A 23,809-nucleotide genomic window follows, 5' to 3' on the forward strand; every position below is an offset into this window, starting at 1 on the left:
GCTAGAACACAAATTGCTGAATACAGTCTTTAATACCAAAGTTTCTTGGGGAAAAAAACAGGAGAGACAGAAGTTTGTTACCTGGTCCCAATTTGGAAACAGCACAGAGTAAATCATAATTTATAACAGGCATCGCGTCTTCCCCCTGCTTCCACCCCACTGGAGGCGACGCAGGAGGGGAGATGAGGAACTGTTTGACCGGCTGGGGGGGCAGTAAATACGATTTGTCCTGTGTTTCGCTGGACATCTGTACCTGCAGGGAGGAAGATGTTCAAAATTTGACTGGACTATTTTTTTCACTTTCATCTTTACATTAACTGTAACATCTCTTGGGAGAACATCTCTTGGGAGAAAATTTTTAAAAATTAAAAATTTCTCTTTAACAGCACATCTCCCAGTGGCTGGGTCAGGGTCTGTGCCTGTCTGGTTCACCGCTGAACACTCAGTGCACAGCACAGAGCATTATGTGCTCAATAAAGATTAGTTGAATAGAAAAATAAATTGGTGGAGAGATGAATGAACAATGAATGGTACTAAGCACTGAATCCCAGTTTTAGAAGAGATTAGGTTATACCATCTCCATCAATTCCACCAAGAGAGGTCCAAACATGGGTTTCATTTGGAGTATGGGATGACAAACCACTTAATTTTTTTTTTTTATTTTGAAAGCTAAGACCAAGGGAAAAAATTCTGTGTTGAAAATAAAACAGTGCCCTTAACACATCATCTAATGCCTTTATTTCACTAATTCTTCCGAGAAGAAATTGGCTTCTCAGAGTCCTATCAATGTAGGATTAGAATAATAAGCATAGCCAATTCTTGGCAACCCACAGGATCCTTTTCAATTCCAAACTCTAAAACAGTCTTTCTGTATGTGCCGTGCCTCCTCCCTGCTCACCCCTTGGGCTGGGAGCCATTTTCAAAGGGGTGCCTCATATGAATGCCAGCACACGGAAATGATTCCAGAGATTACTCTCTCACTTCTTCCAAGGATGTCCCAGCACGAGTGCCATTCTAGATGCACAGGAGAAAAGTTAATTCACTGGCCTTAAGGTGTTAGGGCTTAACCTTCTCAACCCCAGTTGAGAAAAGCTGCCAGAAAAATGAGTTCCTTAAACTGAATAAAAAAGAGGTTGAAACTCTTTTCATGTTTAAGCAAAACAAAGTTAGGACGGCAAATATGCTTAATAAATAAATGTATATATCTGTAAAATAAAGGAAAAAATATTTTTCTCCTTGGGGATTGTTCATATCAAAGACCTCTGGCATAATAGTAGAGAAAATGGAGAACTGACAGTATTTCGCGATGGAGGAAAACAAGTTTAGAGAACACTGCCCTCTGCACCATGAAGTACCTGTGCGAAATACAGCTTCAGCTTCTTCCCATTGAAGTCTGTCTCGTGGAGTTCTATTCGAGCCCGTGCTGCTGCTTCAGGTTTGCTGAAATTTATTCGGACTCTTCTAAAGCTTTTAAACAGCTGAAACGTAACTTGGTCATCATAGATGGTGAAAAGCGCTTCAAATCTCTCCTACAAATTGAGGGGCAGCCAGGCAGAGAGAATGGGGGCGGGGGGAGAAACGACAAACCTTTACCAAGAGGAAACTTAAGTCATTAAACATAATTAATGGGATAGAACTCAGTATAATTTGCCTTTTTCCCCAAAAAAGCGTTTTTTTCTTGTAGGTATACAAGAACAGGTATCCTGTTAGTCATATGCTAAATTCTGCAGTTTGCACTTATTCTAAAAATAACCTTATTAAATATAGTGTAGATTCATATTATAAAATCATATGTAAAGTATTATAAAATAAACGTAAGGTATAAAAATCATAAAAACATTCCCAATTATAGAACAAAAACATTACTATCATTTTGAAGTCCACAGTGTGTCAGAGTTTCTACCCCCATCCTATTCCTTTCCTGCTTCAAAGTAACCATTTTCTGGAATTTTGTGCTTATCTTTCCCTTGCTTTTCTTTATAGTTTTACAACATTTATATGGATCCCTAAATATTGCATCATTTTGCACGTATTCCTCTGTAACTTGCTTTTTTTTTTTTTTTTTGCGGTACATGGGCCTCTCACTGTTGTGGCCTCTCCCGTTGTGGAGCACAGGCTCCGGACGCGCAGGCTCAGCAGTGATGGCTCACGGGCCTAGCCGCTCCATGGCATGTGGGATCTTCCTGGACCGGGGCACAAACCCGTGTCCCCTGCATCGGCAGGCAGACTTTCAACCACTGTGTCACCAGGGAAGCCCTGTAACTTGCTTTTTGTTCCTAAGGTTCTTCCTTGTTGCTGCGTGTAACTGTGAGCTATCCTTTTCATGACTGTATAGTATTCCATTGTAGAGCCATACCACAATTCCTCTAGTGCTGCTGGAATCTGAACTGCCTCCAGATTTCGCTACTACAGTGCTGCTATGAACATTCTTGGTACTATATGCACGAGTTTCTCTGAAGTGCAATCCCTGGGCCTTAGCACTGGCACATCTTTAACTTTAGTAGATGTTGCCAAATAGTTTTCCAAAGAGCTTATATCAGTTTACTCTCTAAGAGTGAATGTGTGTTCTGGTTGCATCATATCTATGCCAACCTTTTATAAAGACCTTTAAATTTTTATCAGTGTGAAGTAGGGAATATGAAATGGGCTCTAATTTTGGTTATAATTCACGTTTCTCTGAATAATAAAGAGGTTGAACCTCGTTTCATGTTTATTGGCCATTTGGGGCTCCTCTTAATGTGAGGTATCTGTTCATATCTTTTGTCCATTTTTCTATTGGGTTGTCTTTTTTTACTGAGTCATGGGAGTTCTATAGAGATACTAATTCTTTGTCAATTATAGGTACCATAAATATTAAAATTTGAACATTACTAAATGTATCCACTTTTTCCTTTTGTGTTGTGTCTTGAGAAATCCTTCTGCACTCTGAGATCACAATGATGTTCTCCTGGATTGTCTTCTCTAAGTTTTATGGTTTTATCTTTCATGTTTAAGTCCTTACTTAACATAAAACAGATGTGTATGAGGTGCCCCCCCTCACCCCAGTAACCACCATCTCTTTTTCTATCACTCTAGATTAGATTGTATTTTTTAGCATTTTGTATAAATGTACTTTTGGTCTGTGTGTGGGGAGGTCCAGGTTTTTTCCCTGAGCATAATCATTTTGAGATTCATATTACTGGGGTCTCTTTTGTGGTCCTTCTTATTGTCAAGTAGAATTCCACTGTAAGGATGTTTACCCACGTACCTGCTGATGGACATTTGGGCTGTTTCTAGTTTTGAACTATTAGGTATTAGGCTGCTATGAACATTCATGTACACATTTTGGGTAGATATATGATTTTATTTCTTTTGGGTAAATACCTAAGAGTAGAATGGCTGAATTGTATGACAAATATATGATCAACTTTTCAGAAACTGCTTTTCAAAGTGATTGTACCATTTTACATTCACACCAACAGTGTATAAGAGTTCTAGCTGCTCCACATTCTCACCAACGTTTGGTATGGTCAGTCTTCTTAACTTCAGCCACTGTACTGGGATACAGTATTATCTAACTGTAGTTTTAATTCACACTTCCCTGACGACTACTGATACTGAGTATCTTTTCCTAAGTTTACTTGCCATCTCTATAATTTTTTCGGTCAAGTGTCTATTCAAATCTTTTCCCACTTTTAACTTGGGCTATCCTTCTTATTAAGTTGTAAGAGTTCTTTTATGTATTCTATATAGAAGCCCTTTGTCAAATCTATGTCTTTCAAATATTGTCCTTGCTTTCCTTTTTCATTTTGAAAGAGTATCTTTTGAAAAGCAAGTTTTTTTTTGTTTTGTTTTTGGATGAAGTGTTGACTCCGTGTGTTGACTTAAAAAAAAACCTTTGTGCTTTTTCAGGGAGATCAGCTCCGTGCTTTGTGACCAACTAGAGGGATGGGATAGGGAGGATGGGAGGGAGGGAGACGCAAGAGGGAAGAGATATGGGGATATATGTATATGTATAGCTGATTCACTTTGTTATGAAGCAGAAACTAACACACGATGGTAAAGCAATTATACTCCAATAAAGATGTTAAAAAAACTGTATCAAGTATAAACGCACATAAGTATAAAAAATAAAGACAATAAATAACTTAAAAAACCTTTATGCTTTTTGTGTCATATTTAGGATATCTCAGCCGTACCCAAGGTCACTAAGATTTTTTCCTATGCTTTCTTGGAGACGTTTTATAGCTTAGTTCTTACGTTTAGGTCTATGATCCACTTCAAGTTAATTTTTGTATGTGAGACGAGGGTCAAAGTTCATTTTTTATCCCATATGGCTATCCCTTTGTTCCAGCACCCATTGTTGAAATGATTATCCTTTCCCCTGTGCACTGAAAACTATAAGACATAGTTGAAAGAAATTAAAGACCCATGTAAGTGGAGGGATAGAATCCTTTCTCCTTGGGGAATCACCTTTCTGACACTATTGGCTCTCTCCATGTATGTTTATTCACTTTTCATTAATTCCTGCTCTTTATTCTTTTCTTTGAGTTTTTTTCCACCACCTTAAGATGGATGCTTACTCCATTAGTTTTTCAACTTTTCTCATTTTTAATATAAGCATTTTAAAAATATACATTTCTAAGTATTATTTTAGCTGTCCCCACAAGTTTTAATATATATTATTTTCACTATCATTTGATTCTAAATACTTTAGTCTAATTTCCATTATGATTCTTCCTTGTCTCATGAATTGTTTAGATGTTTCTTAAATTTCAAATAAGTTTCAGGGAAGTTCAGGTTCAGCTTGAACTTCACATCCAGCCCCAGGCTTCTACTGGAGTAGAGAGAACTGCACATGCCAGCCTGTAGATTGTCCGGTGGCCCCCAGTCAGGGACAATGTCGTCCACATGGTGGTATCTTTCCTGTGACTTCAGTGACCGAGCACTGGCTTTGATGAACAAGTACAAAACCCACCTCTGCATTTGCAAGGGGGACATGAGTACACACCATCCATTCCTGAGGCTCTCTGCTCACTGGCCTTTAGCATGGGTAAAACACTCCTTTTTGCATCCAGTAACAGAGACTCTTCACTTCTTCAAACATGAGACCACAAAAGGAAGACCTAAGGAGGAATTCACAGCCTGGACAGATCACTTCAGCAAGGTCTTATGGCTTCTACCAGCCACTTATCTTCTGAGCACAGAACTCTGGAGCGTGGCTGTCTGTGTTTAACTCCTGGCTCCATTATACATCTGTGTGACCTTGGGCGAGTTACTCACTTTTGCTGTGCCTACAGTTTCCTTATACATTAACTGAGGATAGTAAAAGTACTCACTTCATTGGGTTATTGGTGATAGAAAGAGAGACCATTTAAAGGTCTTAGAACAATACATAGGGAGTATTATCACTACTATTAAAAGAAAGAGGTAGAGCTGTGGCAATAATCCATTTGCCATTCTATGGTCACATAAATAGCTGTTCTACTGTGTGATGTGGATTCCCCAGGAAGGAGGTAAATACACAGCGATGACAGGGTGAACTAGATAGCAGGTACCACGGAGGTCGCCAGTGGAAAATTAAAACCTGCCCTTCCTGACAGTCCTTTAGTGTAATTCAGATGCATCGAGCTGATGGAGCAGTCACCTAGGAGACATGCCCTCCCAGGAGTCTCAGTTGCAGTGGGTGATACAGTGAACCACTAATTAACAGAATCAGTGTCCATCTTCCCAGGATTCTTCTGAACTTGACCTATGACCCTGACCCCTTGAAGCAGAGGACACTGCTTCTCTGTTATGACACTGAGGACTCTGCATTACTCTGCTATGAACTTTGACTTGAACTGAGGGAGAGGATAGCAGGGTTTTTTTGTTTTTTATTGTAGCGATAAATTGAATTGTACATACTGAAAAACTACACTATTTCCATGCCAGTGGCTTTTAATCTTCCTTATTAATTTTCTCTTTTTGTTTTGTTTTCTATTTCATAAAGTCAACTGTTTGGTGATGGCCTTGGAGTTGCTTACTATGTATGTATTCATGGCGCCAAGCTTGCACAGAATGAAAAGCCACTTAAAACAAATGGAAACGGCTGATATGAAGCTATCACAGTATGCATGAAAATGTGGAGGAGCAAGACACGATTCCTCTTCGTCAAGGTCAGTTACGTACAAAGACCAAGAAACATTTCATTCTCGGGCTTGTCCATGTGCTTAAGGATTGGCAGTAACTTGAGCTCTGTTCCATTTCTTTGGTCTCCATCTAGATCTTTGTGTGTACGTGTCTTGATAAATTCTTTCTCACTGTTCATCCACTCACTCATTCAATAAGGCCAGGTACTAGCTTAGATATTGAGGCTAAAACAAGGAACAATGTTGATTGTGTGATTTATTCCAGGGTAGACGTTCATTTCCTTTCCGGTGGTGTTTTCTTCATGGACATTAGAGAATGAAGGTGATTTTTCAAGTTAGGGACCCATCTTTCCAAAGACATGTAAACTTGAAAGAATGTCAGAAACAAGTCTGAGAAGGAAGTGTATTATTTGTTCCTTTAAAAAGAATAAGGCATCCTTCCTCTTCCTGAACATTCGGTTCAGAAGCCTTCAGGTGTAGCCAAGTGAGGTTGGGGTGTCCATGCTGATGGGGAGCCTGGAGCAGGGTGTCAGATACAGGTGGGTTAAGGGGGCAGACACCAGGGAGGGAGGCAGGCCCAGCATGGGGTGCGGGAGCCCAACAAGGATGAGGACAGTGTGCCCACATAGGGGTAGCCCAACACAGGGTGCTGAAGCTCAGTGGGGTGAGGTGGATGTCCATGCAGGAAGACTGCCCAGAGCAGGGCAAGAGGGAAGGTATCCAGCAAAGGGGCAGGCTAATGGCGTGAGAAGGCCGAGGAGGGGACCTGCTCAGGAAGGCAATCCAGCCTGGAGCTCGGAGCCCAAGTGGGTAGGGATATGTCTGTAGGAGGCCAGCACAGGACACTGGATCTTGAGCAGGGTAAGGAGGGCACCCACGGGAGTATCAGAACCCAGGTGGGGTGAAGGGGACTTTCCTGTGGTGGGTCTGGGTGCAGGGTGGGACCTGACACGGGGTGTTGGAACACAGGTGGGTGTCCACATGGGAAAGGGGGTGGGTGGTGATTTAATTTAAGGTGATACAGAAGAAGTGATTGAATAAGTAACTATAATAAGATAATGGAAGCTAGTTATCTCTCTGTCAGAGAAAGGAGTTACAGATTTGAAAAGGGAGAAAACTAGAAACAATTCTTTAGTGTTGGACTGGAGCTGGAAGTATACGTGTAAACACAGGTATGTATGCAAATATGTTCATTTGCACATAGTTCCCATCTCTGTGCCAGAGGCCTAGGAACAGTGAGACTCCGAGAGCACCCGGCACACACAGCTAACTCCTATCTCGGTTCCTAAATATGACTGTTCTCCATTGAAAGGAATCAGGGCTCCTCAGAGGAATGGCTGATTCCAGCGCTGGGGCAGGGAGAGTACAAGATAATTCTGCAATAGTTTGTTATGCTAGAAAGTTTAAAGAGGTACCCAAAGAGTGATGGGCACATGTCAAAAAGACACAGAGACCACCCGGAAGGGGCAAGTGCTGGCCAAACCTGGGACGAAAGTGAGCATAAAATCGTGACAGTAACAGATTATAACCAACGAATGAAATAGGAAATCACGAATCTTGCTGATATGAGTAAATATGTTTAAAACTTGACGGGGATACAGGATATTTACTTTCATAGTAACTCCCACAAAGTACTTATTAATTACAAGGAAAAAAAGAATAACTCGACAGTGCAGAAACCTGGGAGACACTGTCTTAATCAACAGCTCAAAGTGAATTTCATCGGTAACAGGACAAATTAAAGATGGATGTGAGAAGAGGACAGCATCGCTTCTGTGATGGTCCTGCCAAAGGTGCACAACCTGACGGACCCTGAAGAAACAGTTTTCAGCCAAACCCAAACTGAGAACTGGGCTACAAAACGACCAGCCTGCGTCTCCTAGAGTGTGAGCATCCTGAAAGGCAGGGAGGACTAGGAATTGCTTCAGACTGAAAGAGACTAAAGAGACCTGACAACTGAATGCACTGCGTGATAAGGGACTGGATTTTTGATGTTGTTGTCGTTATAAAGGACATTACTGGAACCACCGCAAATTTGAGTAGGGTCGGAGAATTAGAACAATGTAATGTATCAGTGTCGATTTCCTGAATTTTGTTTTTTCTCTTAGAATGCCCTTGTTTGTAGCAAATACAAATTAAAAAATTGTGGGTGATGGCCACCATTGCTGACAACTTACTCTTAAAATGGTTTGGGGAAAAAAATCCTTTGTACACCCAAACCAGTAAAAATATTTCAATACGCACTGCCAATATACTTTATTTATTTATCTACTTTTAAATTTATATACATACACACATACCCATACACACACATATTATGGACATGTTGTGCTATTCCAATATAATATGCCCTATAAAACTTATAAAAATAGAAATGTAAATCAGATAAGAAAATAAAACAAACAGAAAAGACATGGTTACTGAAATTAATTTAGGAGGGCTCAACATAAACGCTGGCGAGTGCTGGTACCCTGACCTTGTAGATAATCTTCCCAGTTTTTTATTCATCACATATTTAATGCACAGCAAGGCTCAAAAGCTGGGCTCTGTGACAGGCAGTATAGAGGTGACACGTGCCTATTCCGAGCTCGCTCACTCCTGAATTATCCCACCCTCCCCCATGGGAGCACCCTGCTTTGGAGAGATTAGGAGATTACATGGGTAATCTAGATGTTTCTTAGAACCCAAGGACCTTAAATCCTACCTTGATTTGGGGACCGGCAGATCTTTTCCAACTGAAATTGAGATTACTGGGGAAAAAAAGCTTCAATGCAGTATTTGTTTTGAGAAAGATAAAAAAAAAAATTATAAGGCATTTCAACTATATAGACACATGAGAGAGAAGTTATTTAAATTATGTTAGGGGACTTCCCTGGTGGTCCAGTGGGTAAGACTCTGTACTGCTAATGCAGGGGTCCCGGGTTTGATCCCTGGTCAGGGAACTAGATCCCTCATGCCGCAACTAAGAAGTCCACATGCCGCAACTAAGAAGCCCGCATGCTGCAACAAAGATCCCGTGTGCCGCAACTAAGACCCAGAGCAGCCTAAATAAATATTTAAAAAATTATGTTAGGATAAATCTCAATTAAATTATAGGAAGTATTAAATATTATACTGGTTCTTTCTCATTATTCGGTGACTTCAAACGTCACTTCTTCAGACAGGCCTTCCCCAACCACTCTAGTTAAAAACTGTCACCCATCAAGTCACTCTCTACCCCTCCACTATTTTATTTTCTTCACAGCAATACTTCTTATTATCTGAACTTCTGATTCACTTGTTTGCATGTTAAATATATTTATCTCCTTAATGTTCCATCAGGGCTGGAGAGTCACTGTGTTCACCACTGTCTCCCCAGAACTTTAACTGTGGCTGGCACAATGCTCAATAAACACTTACTGAATACACAAACCAAGATCGAATGTGGAATCTGTAAACCAATTCTCTCTAAGAACATGACAGCTAACCTGACTATTCAGTGATCTCTTAATATGGCCGATAATTAGGATACCTAACTAAATGATCTAAGACCCTTTTTAACTCTTGTTTTTGAGACAAAGTATTTACAATGGAAGCTACAAATATAATTGAAGATAACTGAAGATAGCTTCTTCATTTCAAAATCTTATATTTGTAATTTCCTAAATGTTATATATACGATGCGGTGGTCTGAGGACCGAGCACTAGTCCATGAACTTCGCTACTGGTCCACAACAAGGTTTGGTATAAAAATTGAGAGAAAGGGTCTAGGAACATTTTAGCAAGTTTACACTGCTGTGACATTCTTATTGCATTTTACAAATCTGTGACAGTTTGGAGGAAAAACCTGGTCCTTCACTAAGCGATAAATTTGAGAAGCATTCATCTACAGTTTATGCAAAAGTGTGTTAAAAAGGAATAAAAATGTTAACTACCAGACTGGCAAACATTTTCAATTCTGAAAATATAAAGTATTGGTGATGCTATGGAACAATGGGAACTCTTCTACATGGCTGGTAGGAATGCAAACAGGTAAACTTTAGAGACTATCTGACAGTTTCCACTAAGATGGTGAAAATGTGCAACCTGACAAGCCAGCAACATCATTCCTGTTTATATACCCCGAGGAGACCCCCCACCCTCACCCTCACATATACAGGACACATACAGAACATTTACAACATCACTGTTGCAATAACAACATCTCAAAAATAACCTAAATGTCCAACATTAGAATGGGTAAATAAAGAATGGTATATTTGTAAAACAGGACAGTATACAGCAAGCGACACTGAACACATATCTCAACATGGATTAATCTTACAAATATAAGGGACTTCTCTGGTGGCGCAGTGGTTAAGAATCCTCCTGCCAATGCAGGGGACATGGGTTTGATCCCTGGTCTGGGAAGATCCTACGTGCCGTGGAGCAACTAAGCCCGTGCACCACAACTACTGAGCCTGCGCTCTAGAGCTCGCGAGCCACAACTACTGAAGCCCGCGCGCCTAGAGCCCGTGCTCCGCAACAAGAGAAGCCACCGCATTGAGAAGCCCGCGTACTGCAACGAAGAGTAGCCCCCGCTCACCACAGCTAGAGACAGCCCGTGCGTGGCAACGAAGACCCAATACAGCCAAAAATTAATTAATTAATTAATTTAAAAAACCACAAAACTTTGCAGGTCAAAAGAGAGAGGCATGGTATTTAAAAAAAAATCTTACAAATATAACATGGAGAAAAAACATATAATTACGCCATTTATAGAAAATTTTAAATTATGTAAAATTCTATGTATTCCATTAGTGTTATAGTTTTCAGCATACAGATCCTACACATATTTTGCTGGATTTATCTTTAAGTATTTCATGGTGCTACTGCAGTGTTTTTTAAGTTTCAATTTCCAAATGTTTACTGCTAGTATAGAGACATGTAGTTGATATTGTATATTGACCCTGTATCCTACAACCTTCTTAAACTCACTTATTAGTTCTAAGAGTTTTTATGTAGATTCCTTTCTAAATAGACAATCTTGTCAACTGAAAATAGAGCAAAATTTAAAAATAGTATACATACATACACACAGTATTAGGCTGAACCAGAAGAAACGCCAATACAGGTATCTACCACTTTTTGAAAGTCTGCTTTATGCTGCTTTGCTTTTACAAAAGACCTACTTTAGTACCTGTTTTCACTAACTGAAAGAAATCCAAAGAGGATGTTTCCCTTTTACAAAAAAAAGGCGAAAATCGCATTCAGCATCTGTTTCACAGCAGCTGTTATAGAGGCAGTGCACACCACAAGCGGTGAGAGTGGCACCACCAAGCTCCATCCCGGGGAACTATCCTTAGCATCTCAGCATCTCAAGCCACCTTAGCTTTGAACTGTGTCTGTGAGCATCTGTGCTCTACCTTGATTTATTCTGTGCATCCTTTGGTAAGATGCGTCCTAAGGAATTGCTTCTTCATTTTATGCCGTTTCAGCTTACAAAAGGTTTTGTAGAAACACTCTACTTTTGGAGAAAGGGGGAAACCTGTATTTGACCATTTTGGCCTACAGATACACCAATTTCATACGGTTAAACTTAATAAAAAGTTAAAATTGCATGGGAAATGATAAACATGGAGTTCAGGACAACGCTTATCTCTGGGAGAAGACAAAAGGAGTTTAATTTATTAGTAAAATTTTATTTGCTAAATTGGGTGGGCACGTGGTTTTTCTTTATATTAGTCTTTATCCTTTCTGCACAAGCTAAAAATTGCCCCTTTTTTGAGAGCCTGAGACAGTGCCTTTACACAGGAGGAATAACCAAACTTGGAAGTTATTCACCTGTGTCTTCCCTGGGCTCCTTGCGAAAGCAGAGGCCGAGGCAAGGGCACACACAAGGAGCTTGTTTTGGGAAGTGACCTCATGTGACAAGGTGGGAACAGGGAAGAAGGGAAAGCCCGTCCTCCTTCTGTCCAGGTGTGTTACCAAGCTGGTCACCTCTGAGCAACTGGGGCTTGATCCTGCTAGGAGCACTCTGAGGAACCAGAATCCAAGGAAGTGGTGGCTGGAGAGTAGAGGAGAAGGGACGTGTTCACTGGCTTCAGCCCCCCACTGGTCTAGGATTGCCCTGTGAGATGTTAATTAACTCCCTCACACTGCTACATCTGCACCTGCATCAATACGGACAAGCATCTGTGCACAGTCAGCAGAGAAACACTGGGACAAAGAGTAAGATATCCACAGTGCCACGGAGGCCAGCTGCTGTGGGGTTACACCTGCACACAGGTGAGTACGCTCACAACAGCTGGAGTGAAAACGTGGGCCGAAAGCATGCAAAGTGGGGCAAAAAAGGTGCCCATACATACGTAGTACACATACATATGTACATATTATATATATATATTATATATGTATAAAAGCACATTACAAAGAATGATAAAGTCAAGAAAAAGGGGGGTTGCATTTTTTTTGTGGTAAAATATACAAAACACAAAATTTACCATTTTAACCATTTTTAGGTGTACAATTCAGTGGCATTAAGTATATTCACATTGCTGTACATAACCACTATCCATCTCCAGAACTTCTCATCATCCCAAATTGAAACTCTGTAGCCATTAAGCTGTAACTCCCAATTCCCCACTTCTCACAGCCCATGGCAACCACCATTCTACTTTCTGTCTCATGTAAGTAGAATCATACGATATTTATCCTCTTGTGTCTGTCTGGCTTATTTCACTTAGCATAACGTCTTTCAAGGTTCATCCACAGCATCAGAATTTCATTCGTTTTTAAGTCTGGATAATAGTCCATTGTATGTATACACTGCATTTTGTTTATTAACTTATCCGTTGATAGACATTTGAGTTGTTTCCACTTTTTGCCTATTGTGAATAATACTGCTGTGAACATTGGTGTACAAATATCTGTTGGAGTCCCTGCTTTCTTTTGTGTATATACCCAGAAGCAAAATCATTGGATCATATGGTAATTCTATGCTTAATTCTTTGAAGAGCTGCCATACCATTTTCCACAGCAGTCACACCATTTTATGTTCCCGCCAGCAATGCACAAAAGGTTCCAATTTCTCCATATCCTTGTCAATAATGGGTGTGAAGTATCTCATTGTGAATTTGATTTGTATTTCCCTAATTATTCATGATGTTGAGCATCTTTTCATGTACTTACTGGCCATTTATACACCTTTGGAGAAATGTCTATTCAAATCTTTTGCCCATTTTTCAATTAGTTGTATATACCCCATTTGGTTTTTGTTGTTGAATTTTAGGAGTTCTTTATATATTCTGGGGATTAATCCCTTATCAGATATACGATTTGAAAATATTCTCTGCACACGTTTTAAATTCTGATAAAGTCCAATTTATCTACTTTTTCTGTTGTTGTCTGTGCTTTTGGTGTCCTATCTGAGAAATTAATGCCAAATCCAATGTCAAGAAGCTTTCCCTCTATGTTTCCTTCTAAGAGTTTACAGTTTTAGCTCTTACATTTAGGTCTTTGATCTATTTGGAATTAATTTTTGTATATGGTGTAAGGTAAGGGTCCAACCTCATTCTTTTGCATGTGGATATCCAGTTTTCCCAGCATTATTTGTTGAAAAGACTGTCCTTTCCCCGTTGAATGGTCTTGGTATCCTTGCTGAAAATCATTTGACCATATATGCAAGGATTCATTTCTGGACTCTCTGTTCTATTCAGTTGGTTAATATGTCTACCTTTATACTAGTACCATACTGTTTTTTTTAAATTGAGATATAATTGACAAGTAAGCACCACACTGCTTTGATTACTACAGCTTTGTATTAAGTTTTAAAATCAGCAAGTGTGAGTCCTCCAACGTTGTTCTTTTTCAAAATTGTTTTGGTTATTTGGGGGTCTCTTGAGAGTCTATGAATTTTAGGATGAGTTTTTCTATTTCTGCAGGAAACATCTTTGGGATTTTGATAGGGATTGCACCAAATCCATAGACTGTTTTAGGCAGTACTGACATCTTACCAATATTAAGTATTCCAGTCCACGGATATGAATATCTTTCCATTTATTTGTGTTGTCTTTAATTTCCTTCAGCAATGTTTTGTAGTTTTCAGTGTACAGCTGAAAAATGGGTTCTAAAGCAAGCTCAATTACTCTGTTACTCTGAAACTACCGTATGAGACTTGGCTAGGATTTCTGCCAGCTCTAAACGTCTATGATTCTCTAGTGTTTAATCTAGCCTTGAAGTTAATTAAATTTTTACTAATTCTTGGCCAGAATGGCACTACAGATTCAACTGAACAAATATTTACTGAAACCATATTATGTTCCAGGCACTGTTAAAAATACAGTTCACTTTAACATTCTTCCTTTGAATCCCCTTTTTCAATTCTCAAGTTTAAAACAAATCACTTTCCTCAAAAGATTCATTTCTCCTGGATTGAAGGTTGTATTAGAACACTCAACAATTGATTAGGTCTAAAAACCAGAGACTCAGGGTATTTCAGTTAACTTCCAGATATCATTTATTTTTCTTAAGTAATATTTTCTATTCTTTAAATGGAGGGTATAGAAACCAAATGCTCGACAGAAAGATTATATTATGAATATGATTATACAGACCACAGAAGAATTTGCGCCAGTGTATCTGAAATCACAATTTCAGATTAAATCTTCTACATACTACTTAACCTCACTCAGCTTATAAGTCTGTTTCTCTACCACAGCTCTGTATCACTAATCCTCCACAAATATCTTACATAATCCATTCATTCAACAAACATTTAACAGGTGTTGCCCCGTACTGGGAACTGTATTAGATGCTAAGTGTCACTGATCAAAAAGCAGGACCAGGAGAGCAAGTAGAGATGTCTTAATATACCCCAACCATCGTCATTAGAAAAATAAATCAAATGTCGTATGGTGAGTCGGTCAGTGGAAACAGTTTCATGTGCGAAGGGTAGTGCTTTGCGAAGAGACTAATCCAAAAGCCACATGCATTTCTTTATAAAGTCAGTCCTATCGGAACGCTGCTTCGCATCAACATTTACTGAGTCCCCTCAGATACTCAGACCTAAATCAGAAAGGAGAATCACTCCAGTTTCTCCCATCATAAAAACCTAAATTGCATTTTGAAGACCTCTCATGTTCAAACCAGAAGGCTGCTCAATTTTTCCTTATTTTAAGAAAGGGAAAACTGGGGTTAAAAATGTCAAGTTAATAAAATCACACGGAACAAATTCCAATCTGTTACAGAAAAATTAGGTACTAAACCTACAGTGCTCCAGATGGAGCCGCTGATTAGCTGAGCACATGTATAAAAACTAGCAACCGTGCTGCTGCAGAAACAGAAATGACGAGATAAGCCTTTTCCTCGGTTTATTTTTCTTACAGTTTCCTATATTCTTTACTTTTCCTCCCCCACCTCATGCAATTTTCAAGAAAAACTGATGAAAATGTAGAGCCCAAATCCAGCAATCTAAAATGAAGATTCACCTTCACATGACAATGGCCCCTGTGTTACTCAGTCTACCATTCAGAAGAGGGTAGAAGCGCATTCCAACAATTATAAAATTATCACGACAAAAACCTTTCCAAACCTGGAGAAAAAACTAAAATTCTTTTGAAAATAAAACATTTAATTGCAATCAGAATTATTTTGTCCATAATCCATCAGAAGTGGTTTTTGTTTTGCTTTGTTTTTTGCACGTATGTGGATGACCTGCACAAACAGGTTATTCCAGAAGAAACTAAAGCAAAATAAGACACTGATAGTGAGAAGCAAACTATAAAGAAAACATTTGATTCTCCTTACACTTTATATCCAATTAATGATCCATATATAATTTTATTATATCAACATTTTATATTCTGCAGCTTCAGATATTATCATGAAGGTTTTTATATCAAATTTACTATGAGTTGTAATGTGAACTGTATGTAATGTGAAGTCCACTGAACTGCTGCTAGAATTTCTGGTGATATGATTTCCAATATAAATTTAGGTTAGATACAACGTCAAATGGTTTTAAAGTTGAAAACCAACCAGAATTCATCATTTCGGCAAGTTAAACAAACCCCTAGGCTATAGTAAAAAAAGAAAAACTTGGGACAGATAAGATTGTGAGGTTTCTTGAAAAATTCTTACGAATTTTAAGATAAACTAGTAATACATGTGGTTTCTCACAACAACAAAGTCAATGTAATTATTTATTACATGAAAATTTAGAGCTCTTAAAACGTATGAGAAAACTAGGAAGAATGATTTCAAAATGTCTACACTGTGACTGAACTTGGGAAAGAAAATAGCATTTGTAAATGTAAACAAACCCAAACGGTAAAAACCTGGTGGCTGCCACCCTCTCCCTCTCCCCTTCCAGGTCTCCTGTACCTCTAGGCTGGTTTCCACAAGCGCACCCCAACGGGCCCTGCTTTTGGCTCTCCTGCCACCACTCTGCCCTTTACAGGTTGTGGCTGACCTTCCCAATGTGTAATTCTGACTGCCACTCCTTTGCTCAGAGGCTACTGACCACAGAAGGGCAAGCTCCTTGAGTCTGCAGGATGCCTCACACTCACCTTTCCAGCCCAACTGCTCTTGACGTTGGCTACACCTCACCTCAGCGCCAGCCACACAGAACTGCTCACTGCTCCCTGCAGTAAGCGGTCCACGCTCTCCTGATTCAGCTCTTTTGCTCATTCTGTTCCCTCTGGCTGGAACTGCCTTTCCCTTCCCTGCTAAACTCCTACCCAACTTACACAGCTCCTCTGCAATGCATCTCCCCGTAAGCTCTTTTATTCCAGCTGGCTGTGATCCTACTCCTCTGTTACCTCAGTACTTTCAAGTGTCTCTAAAGGCACGAGTATTCTATCTTACATCGAATTACTGATCATCTCCACTGCAGCACTGTAAACTCTCTGTGGCAGAAGCTGTTTAAATTCCCTGAAGCAACTGGTACAGTGCCTTACACACTGGAGCACTCAAGTATGTACTGAGTCAAACTGTATCAAGTTCTGCTCCATGAGAGTCACTGGAAGGAAAATACTTAGAGGGCATAGATAGCAAATTAAAAGGATCGTGATAGGATTTTTAAACGAAGTCTTAGAACATGCAAAATTCATACCAGTGGCAGAAATATTTTACTTTTGTATGACTAAGACCCACAAGCTTTTGTGAGGTCACGACGGAACCAAAAGCGCACATACAATCTCTTTTTCCAGTTAAATAATGAATGAACTAAAGAAGAGTAACCTTTTAAAAAAATAAACTCAATCATTTTGCCCTGGCCAGGTTGTAGAAAGTAAAACAAGAAATACTAACAACTCTGTTAAAATGAAATCATAAATAGTCCTAATTATGTAATTAGCCCTAGAAAAAGGCTTAAAATAATTCCTTCTTTTGTGAATTAACTCCCAAGTAATAGGAAGCCAGGCTAAAAATCACTTAGCTTCTCTTTAACCACAGGCTCCAAAAATGAATGACTGCATGAATAAATGGATGAACTTAATAGGACTTGATTCAGAGTTCACTAGAAACCAGTACTTCTCAAAATGTCTGTGGGGAAGGACTGGATTTTAAATATTTCCTATCTGTTGCAGACTGATAGTCTCATAAAGCATAATAAAAATGCCCCAGCAATGTCTAAAGTTTGGTGCACACTTCTCTACTTGTCACGGACCAGTAATAAACTTTGCAAACGGGCAGCGACATGCTGTTTCCCCGAACCCGCACACATTTAACACACTATCAAAGGCAGGGAAAGGCAGGGTACATGCCTACCTTCTGCTCTGGCACCTCAAACACAGCTTCATGGACACTGCAAGCAAAAAGTGAGGTAGGCAGATCACTTAAATCCATCATTTCTTCCAAATCATCTTCATTTTCACCAAAAATCATCTCTTCTTCCTCTTCTTGGTCACTGCTACAGAGATCTGACTGGCTGTCATTCCAAGATTTCATAGTGTCCCTCAGCATTATCCCCTAAAAGCAGGTCTTTTCCGTTCTTAAAGTTCTAAGATGTCTACCAGGCATCTACTGTTAAAAAAAAAAGAAAACAACAGAGATAAGACTTTGAAGGCCCAATAACGCTCCAATTAATTCTCAAGACAGCGACTCATCAAATGAAGCAATTTTATTCAGGAAAGATCACTCAAAGTTTAAATAACCTCATTACAGTCCTCATAAATGAATTCTATACATACTAATTTGATTTGCTTAGCATACTTTATGTAATATATTTCACTGGCAACGACATATTACGAAAAAAAGGCTGCAAGTTTTCTACTGAAATGGAGCTGGGGGTATAATACAAAATGAGATACTATCAACATGTACACCAGTTTACAAGCAGTAGGAAGGAAAATGTGAACCAGAACTGCCTTTGCATATTTGTTTGGGATTTAGGTCTGCAACACTGAAATTGGCAGAGCAGAATAAAACCCACACGGATTCACTCACCATCTGCACCCTAAAATATGGTCTGCAATAAGCTGACTTTACCTTTTTTTTAAACAATTTGTTCTTTTTGAATACACTCTCGAAGAACTAAGTTACACAGAACCGAAAGCTCTATACAAAGTTGGTCTTTGCTAATATCAGTAATATTTACAACGGGCAAAATCTGACATAGAAGACAATTTTAAAAATGTCCTTTCTCTGAATGCTTAAAAATCAGTAATTTTAACCCCAAAGCATGGAGCTGATAGTGTCCCACTGTTAAATAATGAACAGAGTCTGTCTTATAGGACTGTTTACGTGCATTTTTGTCTCTTCTGATGAACTGCACTCCACATCCACCAAGCAGAGTGCCTTGAACATAACACATTTCAAAATGCTGGAATTTAAGTAATACTTATCAGGCACAGAAAAATTAAGTGAGCATGATTATTACTACCTCAATATTCCCTTCGTGATTTTCTCTTTTATTTCAAAGAACACGAAGTTGCAAATATATTGCTTATATAGAAAACAGTACAGAACGTTAATTATGCGAAAAAATAGTGATTTTTCCCTCCGTTATTCCACTGTATCAATCAGGAAAGACTAATTCTAAAAAGTAAAATCTTTACTTGTTTTCAGAAACATTTTCCGAGTGTCTACTGCATGCCAAGTACCGCGAGCTATGAGATGAATAAAACATGGTTCCTATCCTCAAGGAGATCCCACCAAAGCAAGAATTTCTTCTCTTCAATAATACCCCCAAAGGACCTTGTTCCATTAACTGGCTCCTATACTTTTAATTTCTCCGTCTCCACCCATTCATTCCTCTTCTTCAGCAAACATACCTCTTCAAGATTCCCCACCCCCACTCCGGCCCAATCTTGAAAAAAGAAAACCTTCCATTTGGAGTCGGCCTGCCCCTCCATCTACCTCCCTCTGTCTCTGCTTCCCCTTTCCTACCGGCTTCCTGGAAAGAGGAGTCTCCTCAACTCCAGTCACTCGTGAAATCAGGACTGCAGGACTCCCGCCACCCTCTTCCAGCTAAAACTGCCCCCATTGGACAGCAACAGCCTCTTCGTGGTGTCCTAATCCCAGGCCTCTGCCTGTCTCTGCAGCTCGGGACCGCCGCCCACCCATTCCTTCTGGGACGTCTCTGTGCCCATGCCCTCCCTGGGCTCCGTCTTTCCCGGCTCTCCTTCCTCCCCAGCTGCCCTTGTCACTGGCTCCTCTTTCCCTACTCACCCTTTACAACGTCTCTTCGAGGTTTCAACCCCATCCTCTTCTTCATCTTACTCTTCCTGGGTGGTTTTATCGAGGCCCAAGGATTTTAACTACTCCATCACCAGTGTTTCTCAGCTTTGTTTCTTGCTTCCCCGTGGTTGACACACACAACACATGTATATCAATACAGTCTCTCGCTTCAATAATTCTTTTTTTTTTTTTTTTGCGGTACGCGGGCCTCTCACTGTTGTGGCCTCTCCCGTTGCGGAGCACAGGCTCCGGACGCGCAGGCTCAGTGGCCATGGCTCACGGGCCCAGCCGCTCCGTGGCATTTGGGATCTTCCCGGACTGGGGCACGAACCCATGTCCCTGCATTGGCAGGCGGACTCTCAACCACTGCGCCACCAGGGAAGCCCCCGCTTCAATAATTCTTAAGCAGGGAAAGATGTCACCAAAATTGAGGGGGAAGCAAGAGCAGAATCTTGGGCATTGGAGGCAATGATGCGTTGAAAACCGACAGGATCCCGAAAAATTCTCATCTGCCCCCAGGTCTTTCCTGCCTGTGCACACTGAACTCCACCTCTCTCTCCTGAGTTCTAGACTTGTATTTTTAGCTTTCCTTTGAATATACCTATCTGGTACTACAACTGTTTAAAACTTATTCCTTTAAGTAGATGACTGTGCTGGAAATCTCTGATCTGGACAGGGGCGTGCTGGGGGGGAAAATGTTATCTCACTGTGACTTTCATTGTAATCTTTTCTTTAAGCCTAAATTGTCAGGTAGAGTCCGTAGCTTTGTTCATTTCTCTGTTATGTACTTGATTATTTGTTTACAAATCACTCCTAAGCTACCAGAGCTTGAGTACCTTTGAATCCCCAGTCCCTGGCACAGTTTCTAGCTCAGAGTATATGCTTAATAAGGATTACTGAACGCAAGCAGGTAGTATTGTGTTTACCCCTCTGATACGGCAGCACAGACAAAGGAAAATTTAATTCTGCATGAGATTAGAGACAGCTTCCCCAAAGGAGGTTATGGTTAGACTTAAAAGATGAACAGAATTTCTGCAGGAAGAGAATGGGGTGCATTCCAGGCGAAGCCAACGGTTCACGGACAAAGGCAGGAAGACAGAAAAGAGGAGCAGGCACGAGATCATGAGATCTGGTGTGGACAGAGTGGACCAGGTTTGGTGCGGATGGCATGAAACAAAGTGAGAAAGGTAGGTTTGGGCCAGGCTGCCTTGAAAGTAGGGTTACAGAGTTCTGACATAAAAATTAGTCAATATTAGCATGGCATTGAAGGTTTTAGGCAGGGAAATGATATAACCAACCTAATTTAACTTTCAATATCACTAAAAGTGGGCTGTCTTTACCTCTTATCTCTGAGACACTAATGTCTTTATCCTCCCCCTCCCCATTAAAAAGAGGTGAGGGGCTTCCCTGGTGGCGCAGTGGTTGAGAGTCCGCCTGCCGATGCAGGGGACACGGGTTCGTGCCCCGGTCCAGGAGGATCCCACATGCCGCGGAGCGGCTGGGCCCGTGAGCCATGGCCGCTGAGCCTGCGTGTCCGGAGCCTGTCCTCCGCAACGGGAGAGGCCACAACAGTGAGAGGCCCATGTACCGCAAAAAAAAAAAAGAGGTGACGAAAACACCTGGCCTGGCTGGAGTGTTAGGGAGCTTTGAATGGCTAGATTTTGAAATTTGAGAAAGTCAAGCTATTTTTGATAAGATTTTCTGTTTGTCTCAAGTTCCTTCCTCCAACCTCTAAAAAAAAAGAAAATCAGAGCACAAGAAACAATCCTTCACCTGACTTAAAAAAAAAAATTCTTAGAATGTTACACCTTCATTTCCTGTTTTCTACCTTCATTTTGGGGTAACTTTTTCTTTTGATATAATGTCAAACAGAAAAGTTGTAAGAATAGTATAAGGAATTCCTGTGTACCCTTTTCCTGTATACAATTACTTACATTTTTGCCTATTTTAAAAATCATTCTCTCATTTTAATACATATACGTTTTTCTCCAAACCGTTGAGACTAAGATAGGGTATGCCCCCTTTACTCCCAAATACTTCAGTGTATAAGAATAAGATCATTTTCTTATACAACCTACAGTTCAATTATCAAAACCAAGTACTTTAACACTGATATAATATTTTTATCTAAATCAGAGTCGATTTTCACATTTTGTCAGTTATCCCCTATAATATCTTTATAGGTATTTTCCCTTCAATTTTTTTACATTATTGTTAAATTATTTGCCTTTTGTCCCAAGATATTTCAATAATCTTTATAGTATTGCTATATTTTCTTCACTTATACAGTAGTGTATATTTGATACAGCTTAAAAGGATGGATTAATGAAATACCATAGTAACTGAAAACAAGTTTGAACAATATTTAAATATATCTCAGAAAGATTCAGGCTCCATAATCAGACTCCTCTAGATTTAAACTCTGTCCCCTGTATTCTATGTTAGGTAAATTACTTTGCCTCCCTTTCTATTTCCTCAACTATAAAATGGGGGTGATAATAATAATTCTTATCCAATAACGATGTTAGAAGTATTAAATGAGAGAATACATGCTGGGTGCTCAGAATAATGCTTTGCATATAGTTGGTGGTCGATAACTAATTATTTTTACATAGGCACAATCTATGTCAATGTATTGTTGGGTCGAAAGGATCCCAATAATATCAGAACCTTCGGTGGAATTTATATTAAAATAACAAAATGAGAAAAATGCACACCCAAATGATCTAATTCCAAGCAACAAAAAGGATACAAAAATAAATCTAAAAAAATAAAACTAACACTTTGTATCATTTCAAGAAAACTGTTCAGTTGCAGATCTATCAATAAAATCAGCTCCAGAGCAACCACTGGTAGTAGTAATACAGCTCCAGTATGAAATCATTTAAAGATTTAAAAACAGAGAGCTGGGCTTCCCTGGTGGCACAGTGTTTGAGAGTCCGCCTGCCGATGCAGGAGATGTGGGTTCGTGCCCCGGTCCGGGAGGATCCCACATGCTGCGGAGCGGCTGGGCCCGTGAGCCATGGCCGCTGAGCCTGCAGGTCCGGAGCCTGTGCTCCACAACGGGAGAGGCCACAACAGTGAGAGGCCCGCGTACCGCAAAAAAAAAAAACCAAAAAAAACCCCAGAGAGCTAACTGAGAAAAGGCCATGGTGCACTTTTTATGGGCCTCAAAGAATTTTATGTTGTAATTCAGTGCACACAGTATTAGAGATGTTGTCCTTCATATGCCGGTTCTCTTGCTAAAGGCCTGCCATGAGATTTTTTTGGATATAGCTTAAGTCAACATCATCAACTATTTCACAATTTTCTGACATCATAAATGCAGCCAGATTTGAACAGAGAGATATGACCAGAGTCAACCAGTGGAAAAGACAATCCTAGCACATCTGTAAAGAAATCATCTTATAAGGTAACTCAGCTGGTACTTAAGTTGTTTGGTTTTATTAAGGAAAAGAAAAAAATTTACAGAAGTATACAGCCTCTATGCTGATATTACTGGAGTTGTTGCTAACTCTGCCTCACTGCAACTCCTACAAGGCTAACCTGTCCCTCAGTTTACTAACTCAGGGAAATATTGATTGGAAAGGGCTGAACCGATATCCACCAGCTTTTGTAAGCCAAGGTCTGTGCTAATCAGGGTTTAGCATCATCTGCAGCACAACGGTAGCTGTGGCTGGCTTCTGGCAAATTGTTTCTTCATGGAAATATCACATGAGTGGAAAACTCCAAGTAGCATGACCCTCTGCTCTGCTACAAGCCTAGTGACAGAAGTAATCCATCAGGAGAAAATGTCAAGCACATGGATTTGACTCTGAATTTTAAATTCTGATCAGGAAAAGGTAAATTCCTCCTCCTCCTCCAGGATTAAAAAAATAATAATTTTTCAAAATAGTATGCTTCTCAACTTGGTGCATATTTAAAATACCTTAGCTAGATGCACTTTATTACATTTTGATGTGCTCAAAATGCTATTGATCAATACTGGAAGCAAACAAAATACCCCATTTCCAGCTCTACAAGTGCCCTGCTGAATAACCTTGGAACAGTCACTTGGCTTT

At 39.9% G+C, this 23,809-nt stretch overlaps 1 protein-coding gene and 1 non-coding gene across 6 annotated transcripts in view; one reads left to right on the top strand and one right to left on the bottom strand.

Annotated features, from left to right (window-relative positions):
* Positions 1 to 23,809, bottom strand: part of RCAN3 (RCAN family member 3) — a 36,192-nt gene that overhangs the window by 10,409 nt on the left and 1,974 nt on the right. For 2 of the 5 annotated variants that reach the window (XM_033422552.2, XM_004266684.4), the window contains 3 exons: positions 17,838 to 18,092; positions 1,356 to 1,529; positions 82 to 253 (listed from right to left, as the gene is read on the bottom strand). In XM_033422552.2, the coding sequence (XP_033278443.1) occupies positions 82 to 253; positions 1,356 to 1,529; positions 17,838 to 18,032 (541 nt within the window). In that variant the 5' untranslated portion in view covers positions 18,033 to 18,092. Of the gene's footprint in view, positions 1 to 81; positions 254 to 898; positions 1,015 to 1,355; positions 1,530 to 8,814; positions 8,861 to 17,837; positions 18,093 to 23,809 lie in introns of those variants that run through there. The other 3 variants (XM_033422554.2, XM_033422553.2, XM_033422555.2) reach the window with 3 other exon arrangements.
* TRNAS-GCU (transfer RNA serine (anticodon GCU)) lies at positions 8,980 to 9,052 on the top strand. Its single transcript has one exon. It is a non-coding gene; the product is annotated as a tRNA-Ser (tRNA).

This window comes from Orcinus orca, chromosome 1 (assembly GCF_937001465.1).
Source record: "Orcinus orca chromosome 1, mOrcOrc1.1, whole genome shotgun sequence".
NCBI classification, from domain to species: Eukaryota; Metazoa; Chordata; class Mammalia; order Artiodactyla; family Delphinidae; genus Orcinus; species Orcinus orca.